The following is a 13,752-nucleotide window of genomic DNA, read 5'->3' on the forward strand; positions in this document are numbered from 1 at the left end:
CAGTTTGACCATGAGGTGTCCAGGAGTGCACTTCTTTTTACTTAGTCAGCTTGGGAATTTGCAAGACTTCCTTTGTCTCTTGTTTCAGCTGTTTCATCAATTCTGGAAATTTTTCAGTTATTATTTCTTCAAGTATTGCCTTTTCCCCCTTCTGGTCTTTTCCTGCTATATACCAAATTAGTTTTATACTGGATATTCTCCCTCTATCCTATGTGGCTGTTAAATTCTTTTTCATAGTTTTCATCTTTTAGCTTTTTCCTCCAGTTTGCTTGTTATCTTTCCAAATGAGTCTAACCTCCTATTAAATCTATTCCTTGTCTTTCTAATTGCATTTGTGGTTTTCACCTCTAAAGTTCTCTTTAGTTATTTTTAAAATCAGATCAACAAATTTTTTATATTCTCTTTCCCTTGATCATGTTTTTAATTACTCTGCTTTTCAGTTTTCTTATTTTAAAATTTTTTCTTATTTTAAAAATCGGGGCTGGGCTCCATGTTCTTTAAGGACACTTTCAGTCCATAAACACTCCCTGTCTTCCTCTTGGGGTGGAGTGTGGCATGGTGATGGTGATGGGCTATTAGGTCAGAGCTCTTCTGTTGAATTACCCTTCTCTTTTGGATAGCTCAGGATGCCAAGTTTGGTCTAGAAGTCCTACTCTGGTGCCACCACCCATTAGGGTCTCAGAATTTCTATTGCACTGGCTAAGCCTGAAAAGCTTGAGTCCCAGCTACTTGCTAGGTACAGAACAGCCTTGGGGGCAATGGCTGACTCTCACTTCCCCACTTCCATGTCCATGGGGCACCAAGATGGGACCATTTCTAATGAAAGCAATTTCCCAATCTTCCCAGGTACACAGATGAACGTGCTTCCTAAAGTCAATTTGTGCCTCCTTGCGGTATCACCAGAGAGTTTGTTTCCTTCTTCTCTAGTCTTAGAGAGATGGGCAGGGGCCAGCCCCTTGTATTGAATAGAAATCCTTCAGACAGCCAGAGGCTCAAGGAAGAGCAGCATTCTGATTCTTTTGAGTTAAATGGTTTTAAAGGCAATACTAGGTCTGGCTCTGGTTTGTACTGGTTCACTTTTTATTACAGGGGATCTGGGAGATCTTTTGATTTAATTTACCTGTTAAACCAAAACTTTAAATTTGTGTGGACATGCAGGACACCATAGAGAAATGTCTGTTTATGCAACTTAGAAAAAAATAACTTTTCTTTTTTCTTAAACAGCTTTTTTTTTTTTTTTGAGTTTCTAGATTCATGACTTTATAAATGGATGACACAAGATTCTCTGTAACATCTTCGTATTTCCCTAGGCAAACGGACCAGGTACAGTTTTCTATTGAAAATGCAATTTAAAGAAGAGAATAATTTGCACACCTGAGAAAAGGATAAAGAGCCATCAAATCATTCAAACCAAATGTAAGCAGAATTAAAAGTCAGCGCAAAATCTTAATATCTGTGGTCTCCAGCACCTGAGTAACTTTCCTTATTTTGTAGCTCTGCTACTAAGTGCCTTGAGCCTAATGAAACACTTACGAATGAATGAACTGGAACTGCTGAGTTAAGCATCTGTTACAGGAAAATTACAGTGTAATAATAAGGATATTCTAAGCATCTCCTTTAACAATAAAAAAAGATCATTCTCAAATATTAAAAAAACAATTATTCTAAATTAAGTAGGATGATGACACCTTGTCTGCAGAATAATTTTCACTAGAACGCCAGACATGCTGCTCCATAGCTGAGAACTATGCTAATCTTAGGTCCCATACACACCTAGAACACAGCTTAAACAGCTTTTTTGAGATGTAATCCACATACCATGCATTTCACCCATTTAAAGTATATAATTCAATGGTTTTTAGTGTAGTCATCTATTCAACCTCACCATAGTCAGTTTTCATTTTCATTACCTCAAAAAACCCTGTACCTTTTAGCTATCAACTCCCTCCTCCCCTCTCCCCGAGTCAAGCAACCACTGATTTGCTTTCCATCTCATAAATTTCCCTCTTCTGGACATTACATATACATGGAATCATAATATGTGGTCTTTTGTTACTGGCTTCTTTCACTTAGCATAATGTTTTAGTGGTTCGTCCATGTTCTAGTATGTCAGTATTTTATTCTTTTTGTATGGCCAAATAATATTCCATTGTTATAACTGCTGCACATTTATCCATTTGTCAGTTGATGGACATTTGGGAGGTTTCTACCTTTTGGCTATTTATTTATTTTTTTAATTTTTAATTAATTTTTTTTTGAGAGAATGAGAGAGAAATCCAGCACGAGTCAGGGTTGGGGGGCAGGGGAGAGAGAGAATCCTAAGCAGGCTCCATGCTGGGCTTGATCTCATAACCCTGAGATCATGACCTGAGTCGAAATCAAGAGTTAGATGCCCAACCAACTGAGCCACCCAGGCACCACTGCCTTTTGGCTACTATGAATAATGCTGCTATAAACAGTCAAATACAAGTTTTTATGTACATGTATATTTTCATTTCTTACCTAGGAATAGAATCTCAAGTTATATGGAAACTATGTTTGGTCATTTGAGGAATTTCTAGAAAAACAACTTTTCTAGTTCTTAATTCCTTCATTTGTAAAGTGGAGAGGGTAATGGTGTCTACTTCATAGAGGGTTGTTTTTTGTTTTTGTTTTGTTTTTGTGGGGATTCAGTTAGAAAATGAATATATGGTTCTAGCTCAGTACCTGCAAATGGAGACTGAGTAATGAAGGCTATTCTTACTATCATCTGGTCTGGACTCTTCCACTTGCATGCTGGGTCCATCTCACTCTTGGGGCCTGAATTCCTTGTTTGTCAAGCAAGAAGACTAATATTCAGTGATGAATACAGAATGACTTGGAAAAGGAAGGTGTAGAGGGGCTGAGTTGTTGCTCCCGGCAGGGTCCACTTCCTCTTCCTTCTCGACCCCTCCTGCTTCACCCTTTTTCCTGGTGCTGATTAGTGGGTTCTTGGCATCCAAGGGGCCCGGCTCCAAGTTCCAGCCCTGCTTCATCAGGACCTCTGGAATCTGATCCTTGATGTCCTTACAGATTCTAAGAAGATGCCTGGGGGCAGGAAGAGAAGATGTCATGCCCAGGGACTCCAAGTAAGGGTTTGTTCAAGATGCTCCATGCTCCCAAGTGAGCTTCAGTTTGGGATGATCAGAAGTTAGACCTCCAAATGGATTGTGTAGGTAGTGCATTTTGGGAAGGTATGGGGCATGCTTTCACCTCTCAATAGTTATTGGAGTCATTCTTAACTGCTGTTTCTGTCAAGGCTCATTTTACATATACTGTTATATGTGCTCACACTTCTATGAGTATCCTCAGATTTTGATATATAAGATAAAAAAAGCTGCTTACTGAAATTTGTAGCAGAGATCTGTAGAGAGGCTGTTGGTTTTATGAACTGTAACACCACTCTTTTTTCCCCTTTTCAAGAAAGCTTGTAGGAAAGGAAATAAGGAGTGTCACATTCTAGGGGTAGTGTGTCACCCAGAGAGGAGGTCCATTCTGCCCATCTTGGCCTTCATGGAGCTCCTGCCACCTTGCCTTCCTCAGCATCTGTTGGTCTGGATTTTGCCACATCTCCTTCAGGCCAGTCATTCCTCTCTCCAACTAGACCAGCAGCACTGTGTCGTGGAGGGAGCTAGACTTCTGAGTCAGGTAGCCCTGGGTGCAAATCCTCTCCGCACCAGTTGCTGTCAAACCTTCAACAAGTCCCTCAGCCCTGCTAAACCTCAGTGTCCTCATCTTTAAATGGGAATAACTCCTCTCTCAGAGCACTAGAGTACAAGGATTTACCACATACGTTTTGTGCACAGACTCTCCAGGTGCTTTTCATACATAATCTCTAATCCCTTCACCCATGATAGCACCCACAAGGGTGCTACCCTTGTTGTCCAGCTGAGGCTTAGAGTGTTCAGTGGCTAATGTAGTAGCAGTGGTCTATGCCCTGTCATCCCTTTGGGCCTTACCTTGACTTCTGCCTTATGGCCGCCAGCATCAACACCTCTTTCCTATGCTTGGGGAACCCAGCACAGTAAGGTTTGATGGAAGGCAGTGCCTCACCTCCCACCTCAAAAGCCAGAGCATTGTTGGTTGCTTGCTTTTCCTGACCCCCCACCCGGGGAGTGAACACTAGACTCAGCCAATTGGATGCTCCCATCTGGGACTTTGAATCTGGGGGAAATGACACAAAGAAGCAGTGAATAGTTGAGAACTCATTCTGACAGCAGCAGGAGCATCCTGTGGCTGGTCTTGGTGGTGGTGGTTGTGCTCCATGGCCACAGCTCCAGTGATCAGGTTGCTCAAGTGGCAGGAGCTTGGAGCTTGGCTGTGGCTCAGGGCACCTGGGCTCCTTTGGCATCGGCCTACTCTCTTTCCTGTCAATTTTGTGAGATTCTTGATATTCTTCCTCAAGTTCCTCTTCAACTTAAGTCACTCAGACTCAGTTTCTGTTGTTTGTAATCAAGAACTCTGCATAGCAGCTATGTGTCCCCAACGACAGTCCTCTGGTATTTCTGAACCTTTTCATTTTCTGCCTAATACTCCCATCTGAATGCTGGGAGTCATTTGCCTCTGCTTTGTGCCAGTCTCAGTCTGTTGGTATTGGCTAGAAATGCCAGCGGGCACTCACCTGGCCCTGGTGAGCTTCCTGCAGACATCTTCCCTTTCCAAACCAATGTTGTGACTGGATTGACCCTTGTGGTTCTTAGGATTATAAGGCACCTTTCAGTAATAACCATCAGGAAACTTTGAATAAATAAAGATTTATTATTTACAAGACCTGGAAATTACACTGCACACCTGAGGCTACACAGGGAAGTTGCAGGTAAAGGGAACACATGGGCCTGTGGTTCTGTTTTTACTGGGGTTGAGGGTGGGGGACCTAGGGTTTTATAGGCATGCTCTTTTTTTTGGTGAATTTAAAACATGAGAGCAGGAATTTAAAGCTCAGGAAGAGAAAAGACAAGTGGCCCAAATGGTCAGTTATCAAACTCAGCCAAGATCTCTAAAACAAAGGAGGTGGTCTGGTTCTTTATCTAGCGTGGCTGTCTGCAGCATCCTTTAGCCCAACCCTGGGGTCTGGAGGTGTTGCTGTTAGCGGTGTACGTCTGTTGTTTTTATCTGCCCCAAATACTCTTCTTAAGGGGTGGTCCTTTCTCCCCTTCCTCTGGTGGCTGGGGCTGCCAGTCACAAGACCTGCTTTCTATTCCAAGGGGTGGGCCCCTGATCCATCAGGTGGATGGCGAGTGTGAAAATTTAAAAAAAAAAATGCATTGGGAGAGGAGAGCTCTCTCTTTCCCCTTGGATGACAACCTGTGAAGATACAACCTTGGAGTTGCTTCTGACTGTGTTCCTTGCCAGAAGAAGGAAGGAAGCTGTATTAGTTTCCTAGGGCTGCCATAACAAATCACTACACAGTTAGATGGCTCAAACCAGCAAAAATGTATTTTCTCGCAGTACTCAAAGAAGTTCAAAGTCAAGGTGTCACCAGGGTTGATTCCTTCTGGGGGTTCTGAGGAAGAATCTGTTCCATGCCTCTCTCCTGGCTTTTGGAGGTGTCTGGCAATCATTTGCATTCCCTGGTTTGTAATGTATCACTCCCACCTGCCTCCGTCCTCACGTGGCTGTCTTCCTTCTGTGTATGTCTCTGTCCAAATTTCGCTCTTCTTATCAGGATACCAGTTATTGGATTAGGGTCCACCCTACTGCAGTATGACCTCATCTTAACTTGATTAATAAATCTGCTAAGACCCTATTTCCAAATAAGGTCACATTCACAGGTTTGGGGGTGGAAATGAATTTTGGGGGACATTATTTAACTCAATACAGAAGCTAAGTTAGCTAAGGGTCAAGAGGTGGAAAGAGAGAGACCTTTAATGACAATTTATTAATTCCTAAACCCAATCAGCCTGGATGAAGTGAACTTTACCCCAGACTTTCCAGATATGTGAGCTAAAACATTTCATTTCCTTTAAGCTAGTCTGAGTTTGGTTTCCAGCACTTATAACTGAAAAAGTCCTGACTAATATAGAGGTGAGTGAAAAACCGGAATAAAGCCAGCTGGGATTTTAACAAGAGACCAAAATGCAGTAAGAAAATGTGAGTTTCCTTTCTCTATTCCTTTCCTTCTATGCAATATGCCAGTCTCAAGACATAAGACTCCCTGCATCATGCTGGTTTTCAGAGTCTTCCAGGGTCACCCTGGTAAGAATGTTCTCCAGGGAAAGAGTTTACCCCTTTATTTACTTCTTTCTTTTGCATGACTGGACCCAAATACCCAAGAAATTGGGATAAAAAAACGAGCTGTATTTGGGAGCTGATCATTGGAGGTATGGGGACACAGGTAGGGTTGGGGGTTTGATTCAACTGAATAATGCTGCTTATTCTTTGTACCTGGCACTCAACACATTGCCTGACACATGGTAGATGCAAAATGAATATTTATTGAGAGGGTGAGGGAAATAGCATATACTGTTTATGGGGGAAAATTAACCGAAGCATACATGATATCCCAGCCCTTGGGTCTCTCAGTGTAGATGGGCAGATAATATGCCCTCACAAAGTAATTACATAATAACATAAGAAGATCCACAGTCCAAACATTTGGGACTCTAGGGAGGAAGGGTGGAGGTTTAAGAGAGAGAGAAAGATCCCTGGGGTTTGGGTGCAGCTGTTAAGAGAGGATTCGGGGAGGAGGAATAAGTTAGTTGGGTCTGAAAGGACAGGGCTCTTCTGCTAAAGAAGAGCTGAGTGGAAGTATGGAGAATGGAACTTTGTGTCCTCCCCGGGGGATGTGTAGGATGGACAGGCAGAGGTGTGTATGTGGGGGGGTCTGGGTGGTGACGGGGAGGTAAGAGTGAAAAGGAAAAGTCTATGGGCCAGGAGGTGTCTCTAGGAAGCCAAGATCCTGCTCTTGCAAGCTCAAAAAGAACAGAGAAGAACCCTTATCTCTCCCATCCGTCTAGATTTCATGTTGGGCCAAGATGTGAGGCTTCCAGCTCAGGCACGCAATGATGGGGTTTATGTGCTCTGTGGGTTTGTGTGTGGCCAATCTGTGGTTTAACATTGCTATGGTTTGGGGTTTGTCTGTTCCTTTAGAAGTTTTTGGTTGTATATGACAGAAATTAGGGCACTGTTGGAGCCTTTCTCTTTTGCTTTTTAGGATTACACAGCAGGAGACAATCCAAGCTAAGGGCTGATTCTAGTGCTCACCATCCTTGATTTGTTCCTACCCTCCGTCTATGTTGACTCCGTTGCTTCCCTCCTCAAGGCCTGGCAGGGGAGAGAAGCAGGAAAGGGAGTGATTCTTTGTGGACTTGACAGCTGATTCTTCCGCATTTTTGGATTCTTGCTTGTGGGCCAGAGGGACTAACGGTGACCTCTCTCCAGCTCCCACCTCCCAGCCCTTTTCCTGCCAGATTCCCTCATGGGCTTCTCTCTAGGTTAGAAATGGTTCTGGGTGTGAGTGGAGGTCTCCTACTCTCCCGTGGCCTCCTCATCCACGGCAGCCTGGATATTCCTGGCCGCTTGCAGGCCGGAATTGATAGCAGTGTCTATCCACCCATGGGGCAGGCTGGTGTGCTCGCCTGCAAAGGGGATGCAGCCCTCGGGCTTGAAAAGCTCCTGTGAATAGTCGATAAACTGGTAGGGTGTGAACTCAGTGAAGGCGCCCATGGTGGAGGGGTCCAGAGACCAGCGCTTAGCCACGGACGAGGGGCATATGCGCCGCAGCTCGTCCTTGGGTATCTGGTGCACAAGCCGCCAGGTCCTCCAGGACCACATCCTCCATCTGCTCGTGTGTCATGGATGTGAAGAAGAGGGAGTCATCGTCCACGGTGTAAGAGGCCAGCAGGATGCTCTTGCCGCTGGGGAAGCTGTGGCTGGGGTAGTAGATGTAGCGCGAGGGCCTGTCGGTGACAGAGACCCCACCCCGGATGCCATCCCGCTCCCAGAAGGGCTCCTCACAGGCCAGGATCACCTTGGTGGCACTGGTGTAATGCACCAAGCGGAGTGCTTCCGTCTTGTCTGGGGAGAGCGGTGGCTTAAAGGTGATGAGGCGCGTGGCCTTGGCTGAGGCCGTGATGATGACAAAGTCCGCGGTGAGCGTGTTCAGTGCCCACCTGGACTTGCCCACCTGGTAGGAGATCCGGACCTCAGGCCCATACCTCACTACCGTCTCCACGTTGGAGCCCAGGTGGATGGTGCCAGGCTTCAGGCTAGCGCTGAGGGCTTTGGGGAGCTGGTCGAAGCCACCGGTGATCTCGGAAAAGCTGCAGGGGTGAGGGGAGGGCAGAGGGGGTGTGTGGGGGCACTGGGCCCCTTTGCTGAGTTGCTGACAGCCTTCCTGGTCTGAAAAGCAAGGAAACTAGCTTCCTGCAGCCTGTGCTGGATGCTTCATAGACATCTCCTTAACTAGTCTCTGTGAGAGAGGGATCGTTGTTTAATTTTATACTTTGGAAAACTGTTACCTGGTGGAGAAGGGCTGTCCCAGGATGACATCCACAGTCTAGACCTACAGCCCATGGATTCAGCTACCATACAGTCCTGTGTCCCGGGATGAGTCCCACAGACCTGGGTTTGGATTCTGGCTCCAGTTTTTACCCATTATGTGACCTTGGGTAAATTATAGAATTCCTCTGAGCCTCAGCATCCTTACCTGTAAAATGGCTCTGCATAATAGTACCAACCTTCTAGGTGATTCACTGGGACAATTTTTTGGAAAGTGCTTATCACTGTGCCTGGCACATAGTGACTACCCAGTAATCATAGTTCCATTTCTCTGCTCTGAGAGGTGGAGCAGGGGCAGATTCCATCCCTGGTCCCAGTTGGCCTTACTTGTTACTTTTGGAGAAGATGAAGCTACTCCACAGGGACTCTAGGAAGGACTTATAGTATCCAGAATCCTCATTCATCACAGTCCCGATCATCTTTACTGCTCCTTCGCTCAGCTCCCCTTCCTTCACCAAGTAAGCCTGTGGGGAGGTAGAAGTTCCGGATGGAGGGCCCCGCATGTAGGAAGGGGCCTAGGGCAGGCAAGGGGCAAGACTGGACTCCAAGAAAGTGAAGACTTTGGTAGTGGGAAGAGAAGGTCCTTGTCATCAGGGGACAACCCCAGGGGGCTGGGCTGAGCACAGACCCCCTCCACCCCTATCCTGGGACTTCTGTGCCTCACATACCTTGGTGGAGTAAGAATCATAAAAGGACAACAGGTGGCCGCAGTTGAAATTGTTCAAATTTTCTTTGAGCTGCAAAAGGGGAGAAAGGGGAAGCAGCTTAGATTAAAGCCACAGAGCTAGTGGCAGGACTCCTGCCTTCTCTGGATGTCCCTTAAAGAGGGGAGGAACAAGGAGGTGGGGAGTGGAAAGACCAGGGGAAGGATGCTTCCAAGATCTCCTAAATGTTCCTTTTTCCTCCTAAGTCCCCCTTTCATTGAAGGACCTTTGGAGACTGAAATTTAAGGGGAAGACATTCACTGCAATCCAGGAAGATTGATTCACTACTGAGGATTGGGTTATCTGGTGATTCCCCTTCCTTCCACTGTCACCATCAAGCAGTAAGCCACTGGACCACCAGGGACAGGGAAATAGATGGGGTTGGGCACTAGGGACAGGGTGGCAGCATTCTTAGGGGAGATTAGAAAAGAGACCAATCACAAGAGTGCTGGATGGGAACCAGGCCACTTGGGTCTATCCACTAACTTGCCAGGTGACCTGGGGCCAGAACTTGTTCTTTCCCAACCCTGGGAGGGGTGAGGCAGTAGGCACCTTGGCAATGGACTGGTAGAAGAGATTCATAGGGCTTTTGCCCTTTTCCGTTGGGCTCATGGAATAGCCCAGGACCTCTGGATTGTCCTGGACCTCCCTGGTGCGATAGCGTTGTCCTTTGATGAGGTACCAGGCATTGCCATCATATGCTATGAACTTGTTCAGCTTCAGGCCAAGCTTCTTGACGTAGGTATGAACCAGCCTGGAGCAGATACAGGTGTAACATGGCACCTCTCCCAGTGGCACCTCGTTCCTGCTGGCCTCACTATAGAGGCCATTTCTAGGGAAACCAGTTTTTTCATGTGCCCAGGGAACTCGGACTGTTTCTTCAACTCTAACCCTGCTTCTTCATGTTGTGGTATTAATTCTTTTCCTTCTGTTTTTGCCCCAAGGAAGATCGTGAGGACAGAGTTCACCCATCACCCAAGGAAAGCCCTGTAAGAAATCCCTGAGTACAGGACTTTACGTAGAGACCAAGGCCTTTAGTTTCAGACAGTATTTGAAATCCCATCTTCCATTCCTAAGGAAGGTGAGGCCAAATCTAAAGACTCCTACTTTGGGCTGGTTCCTTTTGTTTTTGCTTTTGTTTTTGGTGGTGTTTGGAGGGAAGCCTTGGGTTCAGTTTACACTTAAGGCAAAAAAGTAATCATATTTTTGGAGGTATGTGGGACACTGGGCGAAGGATCTCGTTTGTCTTAGAAGTCTCAGAACCAGGGGCTGGGTTCTGTTCCAGGAGCCAGTTAGAGCATAGCGGTCGAGTGTATGTTTTTGGGCCAGTTGCCTCGATTTTGAAGAGGAGCTCTGTCACTTTCTCCTAGGAGAACCTTGGGTGAGTCACTTAATATCTCTGAGCCCAGTTTTTTGATTTGTAACTGGGAAAAATAAGAGGATCAGATGAAATAATGCACATGTGGCATTCAGCACAGCACTTGGCGCATAGAGGTGCTCAACAAATGTCAGCTGATAGGATTATTATTATTATTTTGTAGCCTAATGGGGTATAATTAACATATAAGAAGCTGGCCATATTTGAAGTACACAATTTGATGAATTAATGGTAACTATTATCATTAGTCTGGGACCTACCACTTTCTGTGTGACCCTGGGCTCTGAGCCTCGGTCTTCCCTGTCAAATGGGAGACCAGTGTTGGTCCCAACTTGCAGGATTGAACCACATGAGACAGTGGATCTGAGAAACTCTGACACTATAGCAGCAGGGGCCCCTGTGCTCCCCCCTCCCGACCACCTAATTCCTCTTGCTTGCCCTTTGCCCATTCTTTCCCTGGGACTTACCTGTGGGACTTTGGGATTCACATGGGTCCCAGTTCATTGTACCAGCCCTCCTCCTCGTTCCTGAATGTGCTGACTCGACCCCCGATGTGGTGGCTGGCTTCCAGGATGGTTACCTGGGGTCCAGAGGACCTGCTGTTGTTCTCAGCGTCATGCTTTCCCTTCTCCCACCCTGTACACCCATGTCCATCCTGCCACAGGCTGTAGTCTGGAATTCCCAGCAGTAGGTTCCCTGAATGGGCAGAATAACCAGATGGAGGCGGGGAGGGTCCTGAGTAATGTAAGAGGGGCAGAATGCTCCATGGGGGACCGAGTGCCTCTTGGCCTTTTCTTGTTAGCACAACTCTTCTCCACTTTCCTTCCATGAGAACACAAGGGCAGCTAGGGTCAAGTCTTGGGGGAGCCTGGAGTTTTGAGGAACCATAACTAAGAGCTAAGAGACCCAGCCAGTTATGAGCAACCATCTAAGAGCTGGCTGTATCTTCTCTCTTTTTCTTTTCCCACCCAAAAAAGCAAACTGGAGGCAAAGGATTGAAACCCCTCCAAGATCTGCTCACCTGGTGGCCAGCGTCTTGGAGGGCCTTGGCTGCCGCCAGGCCTGACATACCAGCTCCCACTACTACCACGCGCTTGGGCAACGGGGAGATGTGGAGTCCCTCCTGTGCGGTGACAAGACTGGACTCATATTCGGGGTCCCGAAAGCACTTGGCCAGGTCCTCCAAGTAGCCGAGGCAGCTGGGGGTAGCCAGTAGGAGCCCCAGAATCAGGATTCCTGTGGCGGAGGAGGGAACTGGGGGCTGTCTTTCTGGAGCCCAGGCTCTACGTCCTGCCCTACCCAGGATGAGCTTGGCCGTGTGAACGAGCAGGGGTGGTGAGCTAAGGCAGTATCTGTCAAATGTGTGGTTGTAAACATGTGTATTTCTGATTGTGTCTATGTGGGGGCGATTGAGTTATGTGGGGTACGGATGTATGTGTGAACTGTGCTGGTGTCAGTTGTGCGATGGTAAATGTGAATGCGTGTGTTCATGTGTGTGCCTGTGATTGGAAACTCATGAGTGTGTACAGGGTCATCTCTGACTGAATATGCCTGCTTCTGATGGTGAGTGTGTGTGTGTGTGTGTGTGTGTGTGAGCCTGTCTGTGATGTAAGTTGCAGTGATCATGAGTTTGTGATTGTTGCCCTGTAAGACTGTGCATCATCTGTGATTTCATGGGAGGGGGTGTATCTGTGGCATGGTGTGGGCCCCTGAGCAAATGTGTGGATGAATCTGTATGGGACAGCGAGGTGGGTGTGTGTGGCCTGGGTCCGAAGAGTGAGCGTGACATGCATGCATTTGCTGGAGTTTGAGAGGGAATGTGGTTGCCGGTGTTCTTGTGTGATTCTGTGAGTGTGTTTGAGCGTGAGGTTGGGTGGCAGAGCCAGAGGGTGTCTGTGTTCTTTGAGAATGTGTGCATTCGTGAGGGCATGGGTGTGTGAAAACAAGAGGCTTTGAGGCTCGCTTCTCTTCGGGGGGAGCTGTGATCAGTTTCTTAGTGGTATCACCAGTACCCCATGGGACCTTGGCAGGGCCACTGCTCTTCTCCAGCCTCACAGTATTCTTTCACATCCCTCCAGCTTTCCTCATGGGCAGCTAAGACGGGAAACTAGTTAATACGTAACACGCAATGAGTCCAGAGTGACGTGGTTTTCGTCTCCACAATGAACTGCTCTGATGCACAGAGAAATTCACCTGGGAGTCTGCAACAAGAGGCTGTGTGCCTTCCTGGGTGTCACTTGCTCGACGGGGAACAGCCAGGAGCTGTGATGCACTGTACCCCCTTGCACCAGCCCTAGGATTTGGGGGTGGGTGAGAACCCCCTTAGTCCAGCCTTTATCCATGCCGGCCACCCGAGGCGCACTGAAGGAAAGGGATCTCCAGGGGCCACCCGCTGAAGAGGGGCAGAAGACCCAGCTGGCTCCCAGTGCAAGCCCTTCCAAATGCCGGGAGAGCTTTCTGCAGGGGTGACTCCTCAGGAAAGAAGAGAGGGTGACCATGCACTGTGGCAGAGATCCCCAACCCTCACCCCCTCTTCCCACCTTCCAGGCCTCAACCTCCCAAATCCATTCTTGCCCCTGACAAACTCTCCCATCTCCCTGAGCTACCACCATTCCTGTCTCAGGCCCCATGTCCTTCCCCTTGAATGGGCCCAACCCCCAGACTCATTATCCTGACCTGGACACATTCTCTTGACTCCCTTTCAACACCTGGACCTATGTGCAGCCCCTGATCTAGCCCTGTCCTGTCTCAGTCCCTATGCTTTTCCTTTTGCATGGCCCTATGCCCAGACTGTTCCTCCAGCCCATCTCAACCCCCTCCCTCCATCTAGCTCCTTGCCCTGTTTCCTCCCTCAGGTGCCTCACTGTCAGACTTAGAGGAGGCACCCCACTTACCCCGCATCTTGGCCATGGCCTTGCAGCTCCTACCGAGTCTGGGGCAGCTCTCCCCCTCCTTATGAGGAGCCAGCTCCACCCCAGCAGTGGCTGGCTGCATCCCACAAGCCTGCCCCCAGGGCTGGGCCAAGCAGAGAAGCCCTGCCCTCCTGGTGAAAAGACCATTGGTGACTCAGATGATCCCTGGCCTCATCTTCCTCCTGGCCCATCTCCCTTCTGAGGGAAAACCCCTTCTCCCAGCTCAGTCCTCAGCCCCTGG

At 47.7% G+C, this 13,752-nt stretch overlaps 1 protein-coding gene across 1 annotated transcript; it reads right to left on the reverse strand.

Annotated features, from left to right (window-relative positions):
• Positions 1-7,485: 7,485 nt before the first annotated feature.
• LOC113914518 (L-amino-acid oxidase-like) lies at positions 7,486-13,509 on the reverse strand. The gene is given in 8 exon segments (XM_027579813.2): positions 7,486-7,764; positions 7,766-8,279; positions 8,845-8,981; positions 9,186-9,254; positions 9,774-9,975; positions 11,067-11,179; positions 11,621-11,835; positions 13,494-13,509. Coding segments are annotated over 8 exon segments (1,545 nt in total).
• Between the last annotated feature and the right edge of the window lie 243 nt (positions 13,510-13,752).

Source organism: Zalophus californianus, chromosome 4, assembly GCF_009762305.2.
Source record: "Zalophus californianus isolate mZalCal1 chromosome 4, mZalCal1.pri.v2, whole genome shotgun sequence".
Classification (NCBI taxonomy): Eukaryota; Metazoa; Chordata; class Mammalia; order Carnivora; family Otariidae; genus Zalophus; species Zalophus californianus.